Source organism: Pelodiscus sinensis, chromosome 5 (genome assembly GCF_049634645.1).
Source record: "Pelodiscus sinensis isolate JC-2024 chromosome 5, ASM4963464v1, whole genome shotgun sequence".
Classification (NCBI taxonomy): domain Eukaryota; kingdom Metazoa; phylum Chordata; order Testudines; family Trionychidae; genus Pelodiscus; species Pelodiscus sinensis.
This window is the reverse complement of record NC_134715.1, coordinates 118,669,005-118,683,783: the sequence shown is the minus strand read 5'-3', so window position 1 is coordinate 118,683,783 and position 14,779 is coordinate 118,669,005. Positions and strand designations below refer to the sequence as shown.

At 40.0% G+C, this 14,779-nt stretch overlaps 1 protein-coding gene across 4 annotated transcripts in view; it reads left to right on the top strand.

Moving 5' to 3' along the window:
- Positions 1-14,779, top strand: part of NSD2 (nuclear receptor binding SET domain protein 2) — a 190,766-nt gene that overhangs the window by 85,931 nt on the left and 90,056 nt on the right. For all 4 annotated transcript variants that reach the window (XM_075930893.1, XM_075930890.1, XM_075930891.1 and 1 more), the window contains 5 exons: positions 8,012-8,156; positions 9,132-9,209; positions 10,704-10,822; positions 13,374-13,446; positions 14,476-14,600. In XM_075930893.1, coding sequence (XP_075787008.1) covers positions 8,012-8,156; positions 9,132-9,209; positions 10,704-10,822; positions 13,374-13,446; positions 14,476-14,600 — 540 coding nt within the window. The remainder of the gene's footprint in view (positions 1-8,011; positions 8,157-9,131; positions 9,210-10,703; positions 10,823-13,373; positions 13,447-14,475; positions 14,601-14,779) is intronic.

Below are 14,779 nucleotides of genomic sequence, written 5' to 3'. Positions count from 1 at the left end.
TAATCAGCTATTTGCTAGGCAGTCAGAGAATGCTTGGAATCTGAATTTCTGATTCTGGAGATGCAAGTGCTCCTGTTCTTCTAGACAGCTTAGTCAAGCACATAGATTTTAGCATTTTAATTCTGAAATTAAAAGGGGATGAGATGTGGGTCTGCCATGTTAGAGAGTTGGTTTGCATTTTCAGCTCTGCTAAAAGTCCCCGTTTGCCACCTCTGTAAAATAGCAGGTAGGCATATAGCTTTCCTCCTTCTTAGGGTTATAATATCTATAATAATTGTATTCTAATAATAAAGGCTGTAAGATAAATTAAATTGTCAGTAGCAAGTTGTTGAAGGAGCTGAGACTACAACTTGCTGCTGTAGTTTAAGATTCATCTCCTTCAAATGACCAGTAATGTCAATGAGATAGTAAAACTTGAGTAACCAGTCAGTCTGGAAGCTTGATGTGTTTGACAGCCTTCATATCCAAAAATGGCTTAATCTCATTAATGCAGTGGCAAAACGAGACTAAACTTTGCCATGAGATAACGAGCAAACATTGTGCATTAGTAGATTGAGGCATTCAGAATCTACTTCCTTGAGCAGTGACTGAAATTGATGGTGATTAAGGGCTTGAGCAAGAATCCAGTTGACAGTGTGAACCATGAGTCCCATTACATTTCCACGTTCAGTTCTGCAAGATTGCGCACAAAGTGCTTCCTGATGCACAATGCAATCAAAGTCAAAAGTAGGGATGTTAAAGACTAGTCAGCTATCTGATAAGCATTGCTGGGGACTCTTGTACATTTCAAAGCAGGCACCCACCTGCAGCCCGGTGTCAGCGGAGTTCCTGCTGGGGCTCTTGTACATTTCAAAGGAGGAATTCGGAAGTGCCTATCAAGTAGGCTAGTCAATTAACTGCATTTTAACATTCTTAGTCAAAAGCAAGTGATTCAGCTGTTCTCACAAGAGTAAGGAATCTCCTGTATTTGCTGACAATGATAGGTGCGCCATCTGTACACAAGATTATCCAGCTGTGTTTTTTCTCGTTTACAAAGTTCATCACCATTTTAAGGATCAAACAATCCCTTGTTTGATTTTTCATTAGTAATACCTCAGTCATTTCTTCGTGCACAGCATTTCCACATATATATTGTCCCGGAATACACAATTGATTAACGTTCACATGTTGGTTGTCTTGACCAAAGCAAATGAAAAATAAGTAGCTATACTCAGATTTTGCATTTTTTCCTTGTTGATTTGATGGGCCATTTTCACAGCTCTGTCATGTACTGTTTTTGCTGATACGGCATGTCTTGAATTAGCTGCAACATTTTATCCTTGTGAAACTCTTCAAATAGTTCATGACCAATTTTTAGCATGCAACTCTTCATGTAATCCCCATCAGTGAAAGTCTTCCCCTCTCGAGTAATGTATGAGCCCAGAAAACTTGTGGAGTTTAAGATTCTACCTTTTTTTGACCATGCCCAGCAAGCTATTTTGTCCAATGTTCTTTTTTTTGCTGCAGCTCCCCGCAGGCTTTTTTTTCCATGCATCACCGTCGGGATATTTTGTAGCAAATGCTGCAAGTTTTGTCATGAAATTCTTTGTTTTGTTTTGTTTTTTGTTTGAGAACAGGCTCTCACTACAAATGAGACAGTGTGTTGATTCAGACCTATCCACAACTTCATACAAGTCTGTCAACTCGCTTTGAAAATTTTAGTACTTGACCCCTTTCTTTCTTTTTGCCATTTTTGCTGCTAGAGGATTATAGAGTTTACTATCACATATGATGATGGAAAGATTTCTTAACCAATTAAATAAAAAGACCCCCAATGAGTGGAGAGGATGGATGGTTGTTAAAATGAACCGTTATAGGTGAAAAAAATCAATCTGACATGAGTAATTACATGGTTTTTAAAATTTTGAATTAATTTTTTCATTTGAATTAAAATTTGTGTATTTTGGAAATGACAAAAGAGCCATGAGTTTGGGGATGTGGGAGATAAGGGGGCTCTGGGCAGGGGGTTCAGGTGTATGAAGGGCTTAGGGTTTGTGTGTGGAGCGGTGCAGGGGTGTTATGACTCTGTGGCCAGATGGGGGCTGATGTGACCCTCTACTGAAACACTTCACACCCCCCCCCCCGGACCTCCAGACCCATTGTGGGGGGCAGGGCAGAGAGGATTGAGGTTCAAGACCTCAGGCCAGATGTACTCTTCTAGGGTTCCAGGGTTATTGGATTTTGTAGGCTCCCCTAGTCTCTAGGTTGGGGGCCAAAAATGAGGTGTTAAGTGTTCAGGACAGGGCTGCCAGTGAATGGGATAGGGATGAGAGTGTAGGATCTGGATGGGAGGTGGGGTGAAGAAGGAGGTTAAGATTACAAGATCTGGCCAAGGAGCAGGCTGCCTGGCCAGATGGCAAAGGGTCTCTGGCCAGGGAGCTGAGGGTAGCCTGTCTGGCCATGAGGTATCTGGCCAAGGGGCTGGAGGTTGGCTCTTTGTCCGGGGAAGAGTGTTAGCAAGGGGGTAGGGATCTGGGCATGGGGGGCACTTAATTGTTTTTGCGCCATGCAGCAAGCACTGTGTATCATGCCTCTTACTGCTCCCATTCCCTGGAAGTAAGCCTTCAGGAAGGGTTTGCAGGGAAATGTTTCTGGGAGAAGGAAGAGGCAGTGCACATGGATCCATATTTGGTTTCTGGTTTCCGACACGCAGGGGAAGGAAAAGAGCAGCGCATGGAGCCATATTTTGTTCCACTTGTTCCCTGCACGCTGGATCCAGTGGGGCGGTTTGGAGCTTTTTCTCACCATCTGTGTCTGCAGGAAGCTGGTGTTGGCATTCTAATCATACTGGGGGCCATAAGGCTGTAGCAACAGCGCTGGCTCCTAGCTATGGGGGGCGGGGGGAGCAAGAGACGGCTGAGCTGGGGCTCCAGAAGAGCCATATTTGACTCCCTAGTGAGCCATAGATTGCCAACCTCCTGTCTAGTATTTCTTCTTCTATTGCTCTGAATCAGTGACCTGTCCTCTTCGTTATTTACCACTTCCCTAATTTTTGTGTTACCTGCAAACTTTCAGTCTCTTCTAGGTCAATGATCAAAATGTTAAATAACATATGACTAAAACCAATTCATTGAGTATCTTGCTAGACACACATGCAGTTGATGACATTTCCCCATTTATAATTGTATTTTGAAATGTATTGATTAGCCAGGTGTTGTTTAATATGTGCCATGTTAATTTTATATCATTCTAGTTTTCTTAATCAAATATGTGGTAATAAGTTAGATGCCTTACAGAACATGATTTTCTTTTATCAACCAAACCATAATTTTATTAAAAAAAATTAATTTGAAAGGATTTATTATCTGTAAACCTATGTTGATTACTTACATTACCTTCCTTTAATTTTTTATTAATACAATCCTGTATCAGCCATTCTAACGTTAAGTTTGCCTAGCATCAATGTAAGGCTGATAGGCTTATTATCAGGGCTCGCCAAGCCACGGCAAGCCCCTCTCACCAGCCACGCGGTTCTGCACACTGCACATGCGCAGACTGCTCTGCACGGCTGTGCCAGCTTGTAATCTATTTGCTACGAGCGAGTAGATGACGTTAATTGTCAAGCCCTGCTTATGATTACCCAGGTTATTAACCTCTTTGAAAAATTTACGTAATATTAGCTTTCTTCCAGACTACTGGCTCTTCCTGAGTGTTCCAACAGTTATTGAAAATCAGCATTAATGATCCTGGGAGCTACTGAGTCAACTGTTTTAAAACCCTTGAATGCAAGTTATTTGAACCAGTTGATTGAAATTGTTCAGCTTTAGTATCTTCTATTTAACATCTTCTAGAGATAAAAGTTGAATTGAAACCGAGTTCTCATCACTATCTGATAAGGCTATATTATGTTTTCTCCAAATACAAGCCAGAAATATATATTGAACATTTGTCTTACACTATTATTGAGAATTGTACCATTTCCATCTTGTAATGAACCAATACCATTTTTTGTTCCAATATATTTTAAAGATTTCCTTCTTATCCTTAATTTTGCTAATCATTAATTTTTCCTTGTATTCCTTTGATACAGTGTCTGTGTTCCACAATTTCTAAAAAAATTTAAAGACTCTCACCTGGTTTAGCTTTTTCTCTTCTGCTTTGTGAAATTGGTCCTCCGATATTGTGCCCAGGGATAGGGTGATAGCTGGAATAAACAGCAGTGCCAAATGATGGCTGCTTGAACATTGGGCTAGCCCAGCTATTGTATATTTCAAGGAGGTGGCCTTTTCTAAAGAGGAGCATTGTCTGTTGATTTTGGGTATTTATTTTATGCTGATTTTTACTAGCAGGTAGATACGTGGATCTCTTTCACAAACTATGGCTCTTAAACTTTCCTTGGCTGCTTGAGTTTTTTGGTATGTAGGTCGGGGCCAAACTCAGGGTGATTTGGTGTATAATATTCTCTGATCTGGGGGCAGAGAGGAATTCTTATTTCTGATTGTCATTGTATATATTCATTTGTAGAATGCTGACAACTCTCAACAGCAGTCCATGCTTATGACTGATTTTATGCAGTGTGGGATAATGAGAACTGGTTTATAACACATGTGAGCTGGTGTCAGTAATAATGGACATAACAGGATAGAATTGTGCTAACACACTGATACTTTGTCTTTGTATTTGTGTGCCATTTACAGTATTTAGGTTTAATTGAAAACCTAGAGCTTGTCTGAAAATTGACAAGCTTGGATTGTCTCTAGTACTAATGTGTAGAAAGGAAGGCTCTGATGTTAGTCTTGATGAGGTGTTGGGAAGACCAGGAAAGTGATACGTTAGGTTTAAATGTATGTCCAGTTGCATGTGTAGGTGCAGAAACTTCCAGGAGAATCCCATGGTTTTCATATAGGCCAGTAGGTCACGTATTGTTGTATAATTTGCATTTTATATATGGCGATTCAGGCAACAGGACAAATAATTAAGGAGATCAGGTACTATTGGACAGTGATCCTAACTTCTTCCAGGATTCTGAGAAGGTTTCTACAGGCAGTCCCCGGGTTACGTACAAGATAGGGACTGTAGGTTTGTTCTTAAGTTGAATCTGTATGTAAGTCAGAACTGGCGTCAGCCGCTGCTGAAACTGATCAGTTTCAACCGCGGCTGAATCTGGATGGCAGTTCTGACTTACATACAGATTCAACTTAAGAAACCCAGGCGTCCCCAAGTCAGCTGCTACTGAAACTGATCAGCGTCTGATTCCAGGAAGCCCAGGGCAGAGCAACTCTGCCTCGGGCTTCCTGTAGTCAGCCGCTGGTCAGTTTCAGCAGCGGCTGACTTGGGGACGCCTGGGGCAGAGCAGCTGGGGTGCTGCTGGGTTGCTCCATTAGCGCGGCTCCTTGGCGCTACTGGACCAACCTGGCAGCACCCCAGCTGCTCTACCCCAGGGGTAGGCAAGAAAAGCCTGGTCTGCTGGGGGGGGGGGGGAGAGGCACTAGCTGCACCCCCCCCCCCCCAGCAGACCGGGGGACAGGAGCAAAGCCTTGGAGCATGCTCGCAGCGGGACAGCCCAAGCGCGTCCAGGCAGTCCCACTGCGGGCGTGCTCCAAGGCTTTGCTCCCCGTCCCCCAGCAGACCAGGGAGACGGAGAGCAAAGCCGCGGAGCACGCCCTCAGCGGGAAAGCCCAAGCGCGCCCGGGCTGTCCCGCTGCGGGCGTGCTCCGCAGCTTTGCTCCTGTCCCCCTGGTCTGCTGGGGGGGTCCAGCAAAGCCGCTGGACCACCCCCAGCAGACCAGGGGGACAGGAGCAAAGCCGCCCAGGCAGCGGTACTCCCGCCGCCTGGGCGGCTTTGCTGGACCCTCCCAGCAGACCAGGGAGACCGGGAGAAGCTTTTCTTGCCCCGGAGGACATGGGTGGCGACCCGCTGTCCGTGAGTTCCGGGGCGAGAAAAGCCCCATTCATAAGTACGGATCCGACATAAGTCGGATCCGCGTAAGTCGGGGACTGCCTGTATATGGATGTTTGTATACCACTAGAAATTAGGGATGTTAGATGTAATGTAACCACACAAAATGCTATTGGTTACATGACTATTCAGTAGTTCCCAGGGGTGGGGCTAGCAGCCAGTATGCTCCCAGCCCTGCTCCCGTGTAGCTCCCTACCATGCTGCACTGCTGCCTTTTTATCAGAGGCAGCAGTGCAGGGTGGCAGGCAGAGCCAGTCTGCAAGAGGAGCCAGCTTAAAAACCATTTCGCTACCGGTTGCCTGCTGCTCCACGCTGCTGCCTCTGATAGAGGCAGCAGCACATGATGGCAGCAGCCCATGTCCACTGTGGTCCCAGGTTTGCCGTGGACAGAGGCTGCTCCATGGGATGCATAGCAGCCTCTGTCTGCTGAGAGCTCGGACCCCACGTGGACAGGCGTTGCTGCTGTGAAGCTGCCTGGGCCCAGACATGCTGCGCACAGAGGCTGCTTTGCAGCAGTCTTCCCCCCCCCAGCCTCCCTACCCTCAGCCCCTGCTGTCTTTGATACAGAGGCAGCAAAGGGGTGTGTGAATGTAGTCGACAAGCTTAACAAATAAACTTAGGCTTATCGGTTAATGGTATAGTGGACTACATGCTGACATCCCTACTAGGAATCCTAATTGTGTTTTGTCCTTCTCCTTATAAATCATATAGATGCACTCAAATATTTTTCTCCTGGGTGGGAGAAATATTTTTGTCTTGACTGGGATGTGTTCTGCAACTTCAGTGGTTTGGGAATAGCTCTGCTACCCTTCCTCTCTCCCACTACCCTCCTAAGGTGTCTGTCTTTGAATTGTGATTTATAGAGTAAGTGTTCTCAACCTTTTTTTATTCTTCCACCCCATGCTATAAAATCTCCAGGATCCAGCGGGGGCAGGAGCCTCTGGACTTCACAGGCTGGAGTGGGGGATTTGGGGTTCCCAGCTTTAGCCACAGAGTGGGAGGAGGGCCGGTTGGGGCTCTGGACTTCAACCGCTGGAAGGAAGGTTGTAGCACTGTGGTGATGTGGGGTTTTGGGCTTCTGCTCTTCTAGAGTTGGAGGCTTTTGCCTTTCGGGGCCTCTTGTTGTTCCTGGGCCGTGGCATGGTTTGGGGTGGCGGAGCAGGCGCCGGCCCAGGAGCATCAAGTGAGCGCGCAGTGGGTCCAGCATGCGGCGGCTGCAGGCAGGGAAGGGTGCCCGGCTGGATCGCGCAGGAGTAATGAGCAACAAGCACCATGCCCTGACCCTGCTCCTGTGAACCGTGGCCACCTGCAGACTCCTGCTGCTGCTGGCCGCTGAGTCCTGCGCCACCACTTGCTCCAGGCTCCTTCCCTTTGTCAGCCCAGGCTGGGAGCCTCCCACCTTGCACCTCTGCTGGGGATGCCTCTGCCCCGGCTCTGGAGCGTTTCCGGCTACTGCCCCCCTTGTAAGTTTCCCCGCATTGTTCAGTCGCGGGCTGGGAGCCTAACCCCTCACACCGTAAATACACCCCCGCACTCTAAATATACCCCCGGCACAGTCTTATATACTCTGCAGGTTATACTCATTCACGGGGTATACAAGATTTTTTTTTACTGAAACAGCAAAAACCGCAGGGTATGTTCGGGTGCGGGTTGTATTTAGGTGTGGGTTATATTCGCTAAAATACGGTACTTCAGTGGAATCTATGAAGGTCACCATTTGTTTGTTCCTGTATTGTTGGTCTATTTTTTATTATGGTATTTATTTAAAAAAAGTACAAGGATTTTTTTCATTGATGTGATTCAGCTGTACTCAGTGTTTAGCATGTTAAAAGGTGTCCAAGGTAAATTTTTTAGAATTACTTCCTGTACTTTATAATAAAGTCTTTGTGGCAAAAACCTTAGTTTTAGGGCTAAATGGGACATGCTGGAAATCTGTACTCTTAATGGTTCACAAATATAGTAGAAATTTTAAATGGGTTTGTGTGTATAAAACCACTGCATTAGAATAATACAGATGTGTACAACACTTTAAAATTTTCTCTTTAACATATACCTCTATTGTTGTATAAACAGGTGGTTGCTGAACATCCAGATGCTTCAAGTGAGGAGATTGAAGAACTGCTTGAATCGCAGTGGAACATGCTTAGTGAAAAACAGAAAGCTCGCTATAACACAAAGTTTGCCATAGTGACCTCTCCCAAATCTGAAGAAGACTCTGGTAAACGTAAAACTGTGCTAGTGTACTCTAACTAAATTTCATATACATAGTGATGTTAAACTAAGCACATATTTGAGACCTGTAGGGGAAACAGCAATTGTTTTCTGGTTTTAATTCTTGGTGTTTGTGCCAATAGGAAAAGAATGCCAATGGTTACAATAAAATCAATCCATGAAGTCTACATTCCTTGCTCATTGTTCTGCGAAGTTGTTATATGTAAACATTCTACTGTTTAGAGATTGGTGGTTTCTCATTCTTCTTCTGCCCATAAGCAGCTGCCATTATCTCTACTGCTCACTAAATGTGGGTAGTGAGACTGGGAAGACAAGGCATCTTTTTTAATGTAAACTTATGGGTTCTTAAGAATAGTTAGTGGTTTATAAAATGTAACCAGTACTGTCCTTTCTTTATTCTCTCTGTCACACACAGTTAAAAAAAAGTGTTACCTCATAACACCAGCTCAGGAAGCAAGTATTCCATACTTTATTCTGAACCTTTTTTCCATTTTGGCATTTTATTGTGGTACTGCAAAGCTTTTAGGCCAGCATAATAAACTGCAGAATACTATTTTGCTGTTGGCTAAGATTCATGGTCTTTATAAACAACAGTTTATTTAGGATTTTGATATAATTTGAGTTTTTTCCTTTGAGTATCTTCCTTGAGAAGGAAGAATGAAGGGTGTGTGGCATTTACTTGATTCTTCTAAGTCCACTTATAAATGTCTGCTAGTGTTTTACAGCACTACAGGAAGGCCTGCTGTGGAAGTATTTAAAGCTATCAGGTGCTGCTTTGGGCATTTACAAGAATGAGAGGGAGTGTTTGAAAGATTGTCAGATTTGGAAAAAAAAATGTATAAAATGGCAGTCAGTTGTGTTATCTTTCTGTGTATGAAATAATATTTTGTGGAAAATTGACAATTTTAAGTGTCAAATATTTGGATTTAAAAAAATACAACAACATTCTGTATCTCTCAAGGTTCATCATTGAAGAATATTGGAGAGGCCAAACGTAAAGTGTTTCAAGACTCACCTAAAAGGAGATCAAGATCCAGAAGTAATTGAAATTTGTGTTGTGTGCAGTTAGTTCATCATTATAAATAGCTATTGAGTGTACCTTTTTATGTAATCACCCACGTATCATAATCTCTTTATTTCTTCTCAGATGTTGTCGTCTTTGACTTTAGCGTTTTAATGGATCCCAAATTAAATATCTAAATACTGTAGTACTGAATTTTGTTCAATTTCCTCAGTGTCATATTGCAAGAAATGTAATTTGAATTGTACTTGTACCAGGTGTTACTAGTACATATATTTGTGTACATTTTCAGTTCTCTGCAAGTGAAAACATGTCAGTTCAATCACGTACCATATTTTAATTTAGAAAACTTTTTTATGCTGGCTTTTTGTAAATAGCAGGTTCTCCTGGAGCCATTTTAATTTGTTTGCAGATTCAGAGCTACTTTGAATTTAAGTTAATAAAAAGTCCTAAATCAATTGGATATGGAAAACAACCAATTTGACAATTCTGATTTTTAAGGTTGTTGCCTTTATTTAAATATTTATCAGAAATCAGTGCCATTGAAACAGCACACTTCTACCTATAGAACAAATTTTAAATGCTAACTTTTGTAAATGATTTTTAGATAATATGTCTGTGATTTGGGACTCTGTAATTTCTCCATATTAAACATACAATGTGGCCTCTCAAATTGGAAAGTACTGGAGGGTCAGTGTTACGAGTAAGTGTACTAGTTCCTATCATTCATCATAATGAACCAGACCATTTTCTAAGCCATTATCATACCAACTGTACCTCAAAATGATAGATAACTAGACGAAGTAAGTGGCTATGTAGAACAGTCACAGACCTTTTGTGTTTCAGTTTTACAATGAAATTAAGCAAATGAATTACAACAAATTCATGTACAAGAAGTAATCTTATTAAAACTAAGGTTTTGTTTCACAAAACACAAGTATAATGGAGTGTTTAAGGCCTTGGGTACACTTGTATGTTTAAAGATAAGAATTACCATGCAAGAAAAGGCCAGTGGTCCATATGATTGGTGATATCCTATCTCTGACAGAGGCCCCTTAATAGATGTCTTCAGTCTCCAGTACCTTCATCTATCTCCTTGGGAGAACTTAATGAAAGAAATGAGAGACACACTCAGAACTTTGGTTCAGTGGAATAGCACTGTTACGAAGAATTAACAGTGGCAGCTTCATAGACCAGCTCTATTTTATTTGATAAGCTACATATGTGGAAAGTTACATATTCAGATTTTAGACTAGAGTATATGCAGATGGATCTGTCTTACTAAGTAAGCTGATTATTTAGTAATTAGGAGTTTGGCTGCATTTTAGAACTAGCATTCAATAATAAAAAAATAGACCCTAAGCATCAAGGGTTTAATCAAATTCTTTAATATTTTACAACTTTTTTTAAAGTAAAGATTTAAAAGAAATATAATTTTAGATTAGCTTAAGATAATTTCAAAGTGAGCTTTAGATTTTTTTCATGTAAGTTTCCCCCATCCCCCACCCCAAGGTAACTTACATGGAAATAAAAGAAACCAAAAAAAGAGGACAAAGGAACCTTCAGAAGATTTTGAAGTTCAGGAAGCACCTAGGAAAAGACTCAGGATGGATAAACAGAATAATCGGAAGGTAATTATATCATTGGTTTGTTTAAATTGATTATAGCAGCACCAAGCCCTCTGCTATAGTTAAGTTTGTCAGCATTTCCATTTTTCAGGAATTAATATTTACTGTTTTTAATTACATCAAATCAAGCAAATGTAAAGATGTCTCTTTGGATGCACTTATTAAAAAGATTTTGTTCATTTAGTGTTGAGATGGAAACATCTGAAAAGAGGTCCTTGCTAGTAACTTGAACTTATCTGAAAATATATACTAATAGAACTCAAATGCCATGGGAAGGGCTTGTCCACTGGTTTTCTTGGTTTACAATTTTCATCCTTTTTAATGTGTCAAAATATAGAGATATGAATGATACCATCATTTGTCTGAATCAAAGATTATGTCCTTAAAATAAAGTATGCACACACACTTTTAAGAATCAGATTTAAATGTACAAAACACTGTAGGCTGCTGCATATATAACAACATATTGTTAAATAGTAGGCCTTTAACTGGCTCCTCTTCAGTGTCCAAATTGTTTGTCAGGATTAGATATTTCTTCTACTTCGAGTAGTGTCCATAAGGGTGCTCCATCGTAGATTCTCGGATACATCTAAAGTGGGGCACCCATTGGGATATACATCTCGAAGAATCATCTTTATAGCACAAGGTGAGTAACTTCTTTTATGGACTTCCCTAGATTTCACAGGATTCTGTTTATTGAAACTTCTGCAAACATATAGGCATGTGGATAGTCAGCAAACTCTCCCAAGACTAATTGTATGAGATATGCACATATGAAAGTGTTTCACAGATCAGGCCATAGTAATATAGTAAATGAAGACTTACTGTAAAATAGGGTTGCGAATCCTGTAGAAGGAGCACTGTGATATAATGCTTAATAAGTAATTTGGAATCCTGGAATACATACATGAATGCTTTTGCTATACTTTAAGCTCCAGAAGGTCTCAGACATAGCAGAATAGTTGCATTCTTACTACTTTGTATGAATCACCTTTTTCCTATTTCCTCCTCTGAGAAACGTATTATAGTTCCAGTTGTCCACTTTACCACCATATACAATTAAAAATTAGTTGTCATCCGGTATGAAGTGCTGAAGAGCATTGGAGCTGCGCTTCCCATTCTTTACATTAACTCACAGTGGCAGTTTTTAATATTCTCTGTCCTGGAGAGCAAGAAGCTTTGATATTGATGATGAAATTTTGCTCTTTTCAAAGGAGTAATGTGTTGCTCTTGACATTTTTTGACCTTAGTTGTTGTTTATTAAATTTAAAAGCCATAGAGCAAAATGATTAGGTAATACACTCATAGATTGTCTGAAAAATATGGTAGGTTCATTGATGTAACTTGTCATGCATATAAAAATCACATTGGCACAATGCGAGTCTCATTAAAATAGCATAAATATATAACAAAAGCAAGGACATTTTCAGTGGAGAGTGAATGAGACCATGGATCTTCAATCATCTCGTTGTCTCAGTGATAGAAAGTTTACATAAATATAGACTTATTCAGTAAGGACTATGGCTTATGGAATGGCAAAACTGCTATTGGTTTCCATTAAGGGTGGTGGTAGCTGTTTTTCTTGTTTCGTTTTGTTTTGTTTTTTTTAAATCCAGTAGTCCTCTTCTTTCTGTGTAGTCCTGCCTTGAGGTAGTCTACAAAAACTTACCAACTCAACAATCGATTGCATGAGGAAAATCAGTAAAACTTAAACCTCCCTTACACAATCAAAATATATTGGCAGTTAGTTGTTTCCATAATGTCTGTCATGTTGATCAGATCTATATCAATTTAGGATCAAGCACAATCTACTGTTTGCATTATTTAATCCATGACTTGTAGTCAAGATATTCGTGACTACACCAGTTGCTTAAGTAACTATGGAAAATGCCCTATTTTTGACAAGGTTCAATGTCCATAGTCAAACAGCAGAATATAAATTCCCCCATTTCTCAAAATACGTGGCCTAAAATATTTGATAAATTTCAGTCTGAAGCAAATTTATGCTATGTCAGTATTCCATTGAGAATATAATGGATATGCTAGCACAACCTTTAACAATACCAGTGTGCGGAGGGGGGGAGAACCAAACCATGCTATAAATAGTGAAGTTGAAAACAAGCATCTGAGACTTAAAATTCAGTGTATAGTTGATCCTCAAATTTATATATTTCTGCTGCAGTTCCTTAGTAATTTAAATGTTTTAACTTGATCAGTTTGGACAAAAGAATAATAAAGCTGACAGAAATGCTTTATCTTCACATAGCATTTTCCTTTTCATGCAGGGGGGCTCATAGGATAGACATTGAATACCAGTTTTGTTTTTTTTGTTTTGTTTGACAGTTTTATAGTCTCTGCTGTAGGTGGTTAATAAAAGATAAACCTGTCTGAAATGGAAACTTACCATAACTAAACTACATTAGAATATAGACCACAATGTTTGCAAAGACATTTTCTTTCTAATAACAGAAATCCAAAAGTAATTGCCACCTTTATCCAATCACTCATAAATTAGGAGTTTTTTTCTTTTTTCTTTTTTATTTTTTTGTGACAGAGGGAGACAAGCAATGACAAAACAGCAAAAACAAAGGTCACAGAAACCTTCTCTTCACAAAAGAACCAGTCAGGTAATGTGGTCAGAATAAGTTTTAATTAACTTTTTCTGTTAAATCATTGAAACTTAGCAGGTTGTCTGAGACAGCCATCTAAACTTTGAAGCCATATTAAGTTACTCATTAAACCCCAATTTGAGGGGTTGCACTCTTCTCTGCCAGCATTTTGCACTACTATATTTGATTTAAATTGTGTATTGCTGATTTTTAGCAGCAGTTCACAAGTTCATCATTTGATGGCACTAAATTAAAACTGTTGCCCATTGACATTGTAAAGTAACAATATAAACTTTGCTGCTCAAATGCATGATTCATTTTATATTTATTCAATAAAGTGTATATAGTAAAGAGTGACCATCAAACTTAAATTGATGTGTGATTCAAGAACTTCTTTTTAAACAGTTTGTTTGATGAGAGGCAGTGTGAAGAGTTGAGAGGCAGTTAGAAAACAATCGTGTGTGCTAAATGGTTCATTCATCAAATTTGTTAATCATGCACAGATTTAAGGTAACTTTTATAAGAACACCAGAACACATTTATTAACTCTTGCATTCAGTTTCAAAAGTGTTAATACACTGCAGTAAGACCTATACTAAATCCACATGATATTGTTGCCATTTTATAATGTAAGCATCCAGTTCCTTTATATTTAAACTTTTTTAAAAAGGGAATTTTTGTTAACAAAGTGAACATTTTCCTGAGATAATGTAGGCTTTTTAATGTAGTGTTTGAGCAAATTAGTGTTACGTCTCTTTTAAAAAGTAGTAAATCAGAGTATTGTAACAAAAAAAATTAGCACACTATTTGGGAAATCTTAAACAATTTATAGTATGTATTTGTTTAATTGGAGATCTCTTGAGTCTTAAAAACAGAATTCATCATTATTTCAAAAACTGATTTAGCACTTCTTACTTGGTACTACATAGATGCCCAGATGACATACCTAAACAATACCTTCCCACTGAGGGGCTATTTTAAATGGCTTCAAGGAGATAACATTTTAAAGGTCCAAACTTCACTTTGTAAACCAAAATTATTTTACAGCAACGAAAAATCTGTCTGATGCATGTAAACCACTGAAGAAGCGAAATCGAGCTTCAGCAGCAGAATCTTCAACTCTTGCTTTTAGCAAGAGTTCATCTCCTTCAGCTTCCTTAACTGAAAATGAGGTAAAAAAAAAAGGGGTATTCACACACGGCCATATAATTACAAAAAGTATCAGGTGTGAATTTTAAAAATATGCAAAAAAAAAATTCTCTAATCATGCTCTGGATAAGTTAGTTCTGGCCTTTGTAAAACTTGTTATTGTGTGTATTGCAAATTCATTTATTGTAACAAATGTCTAGGT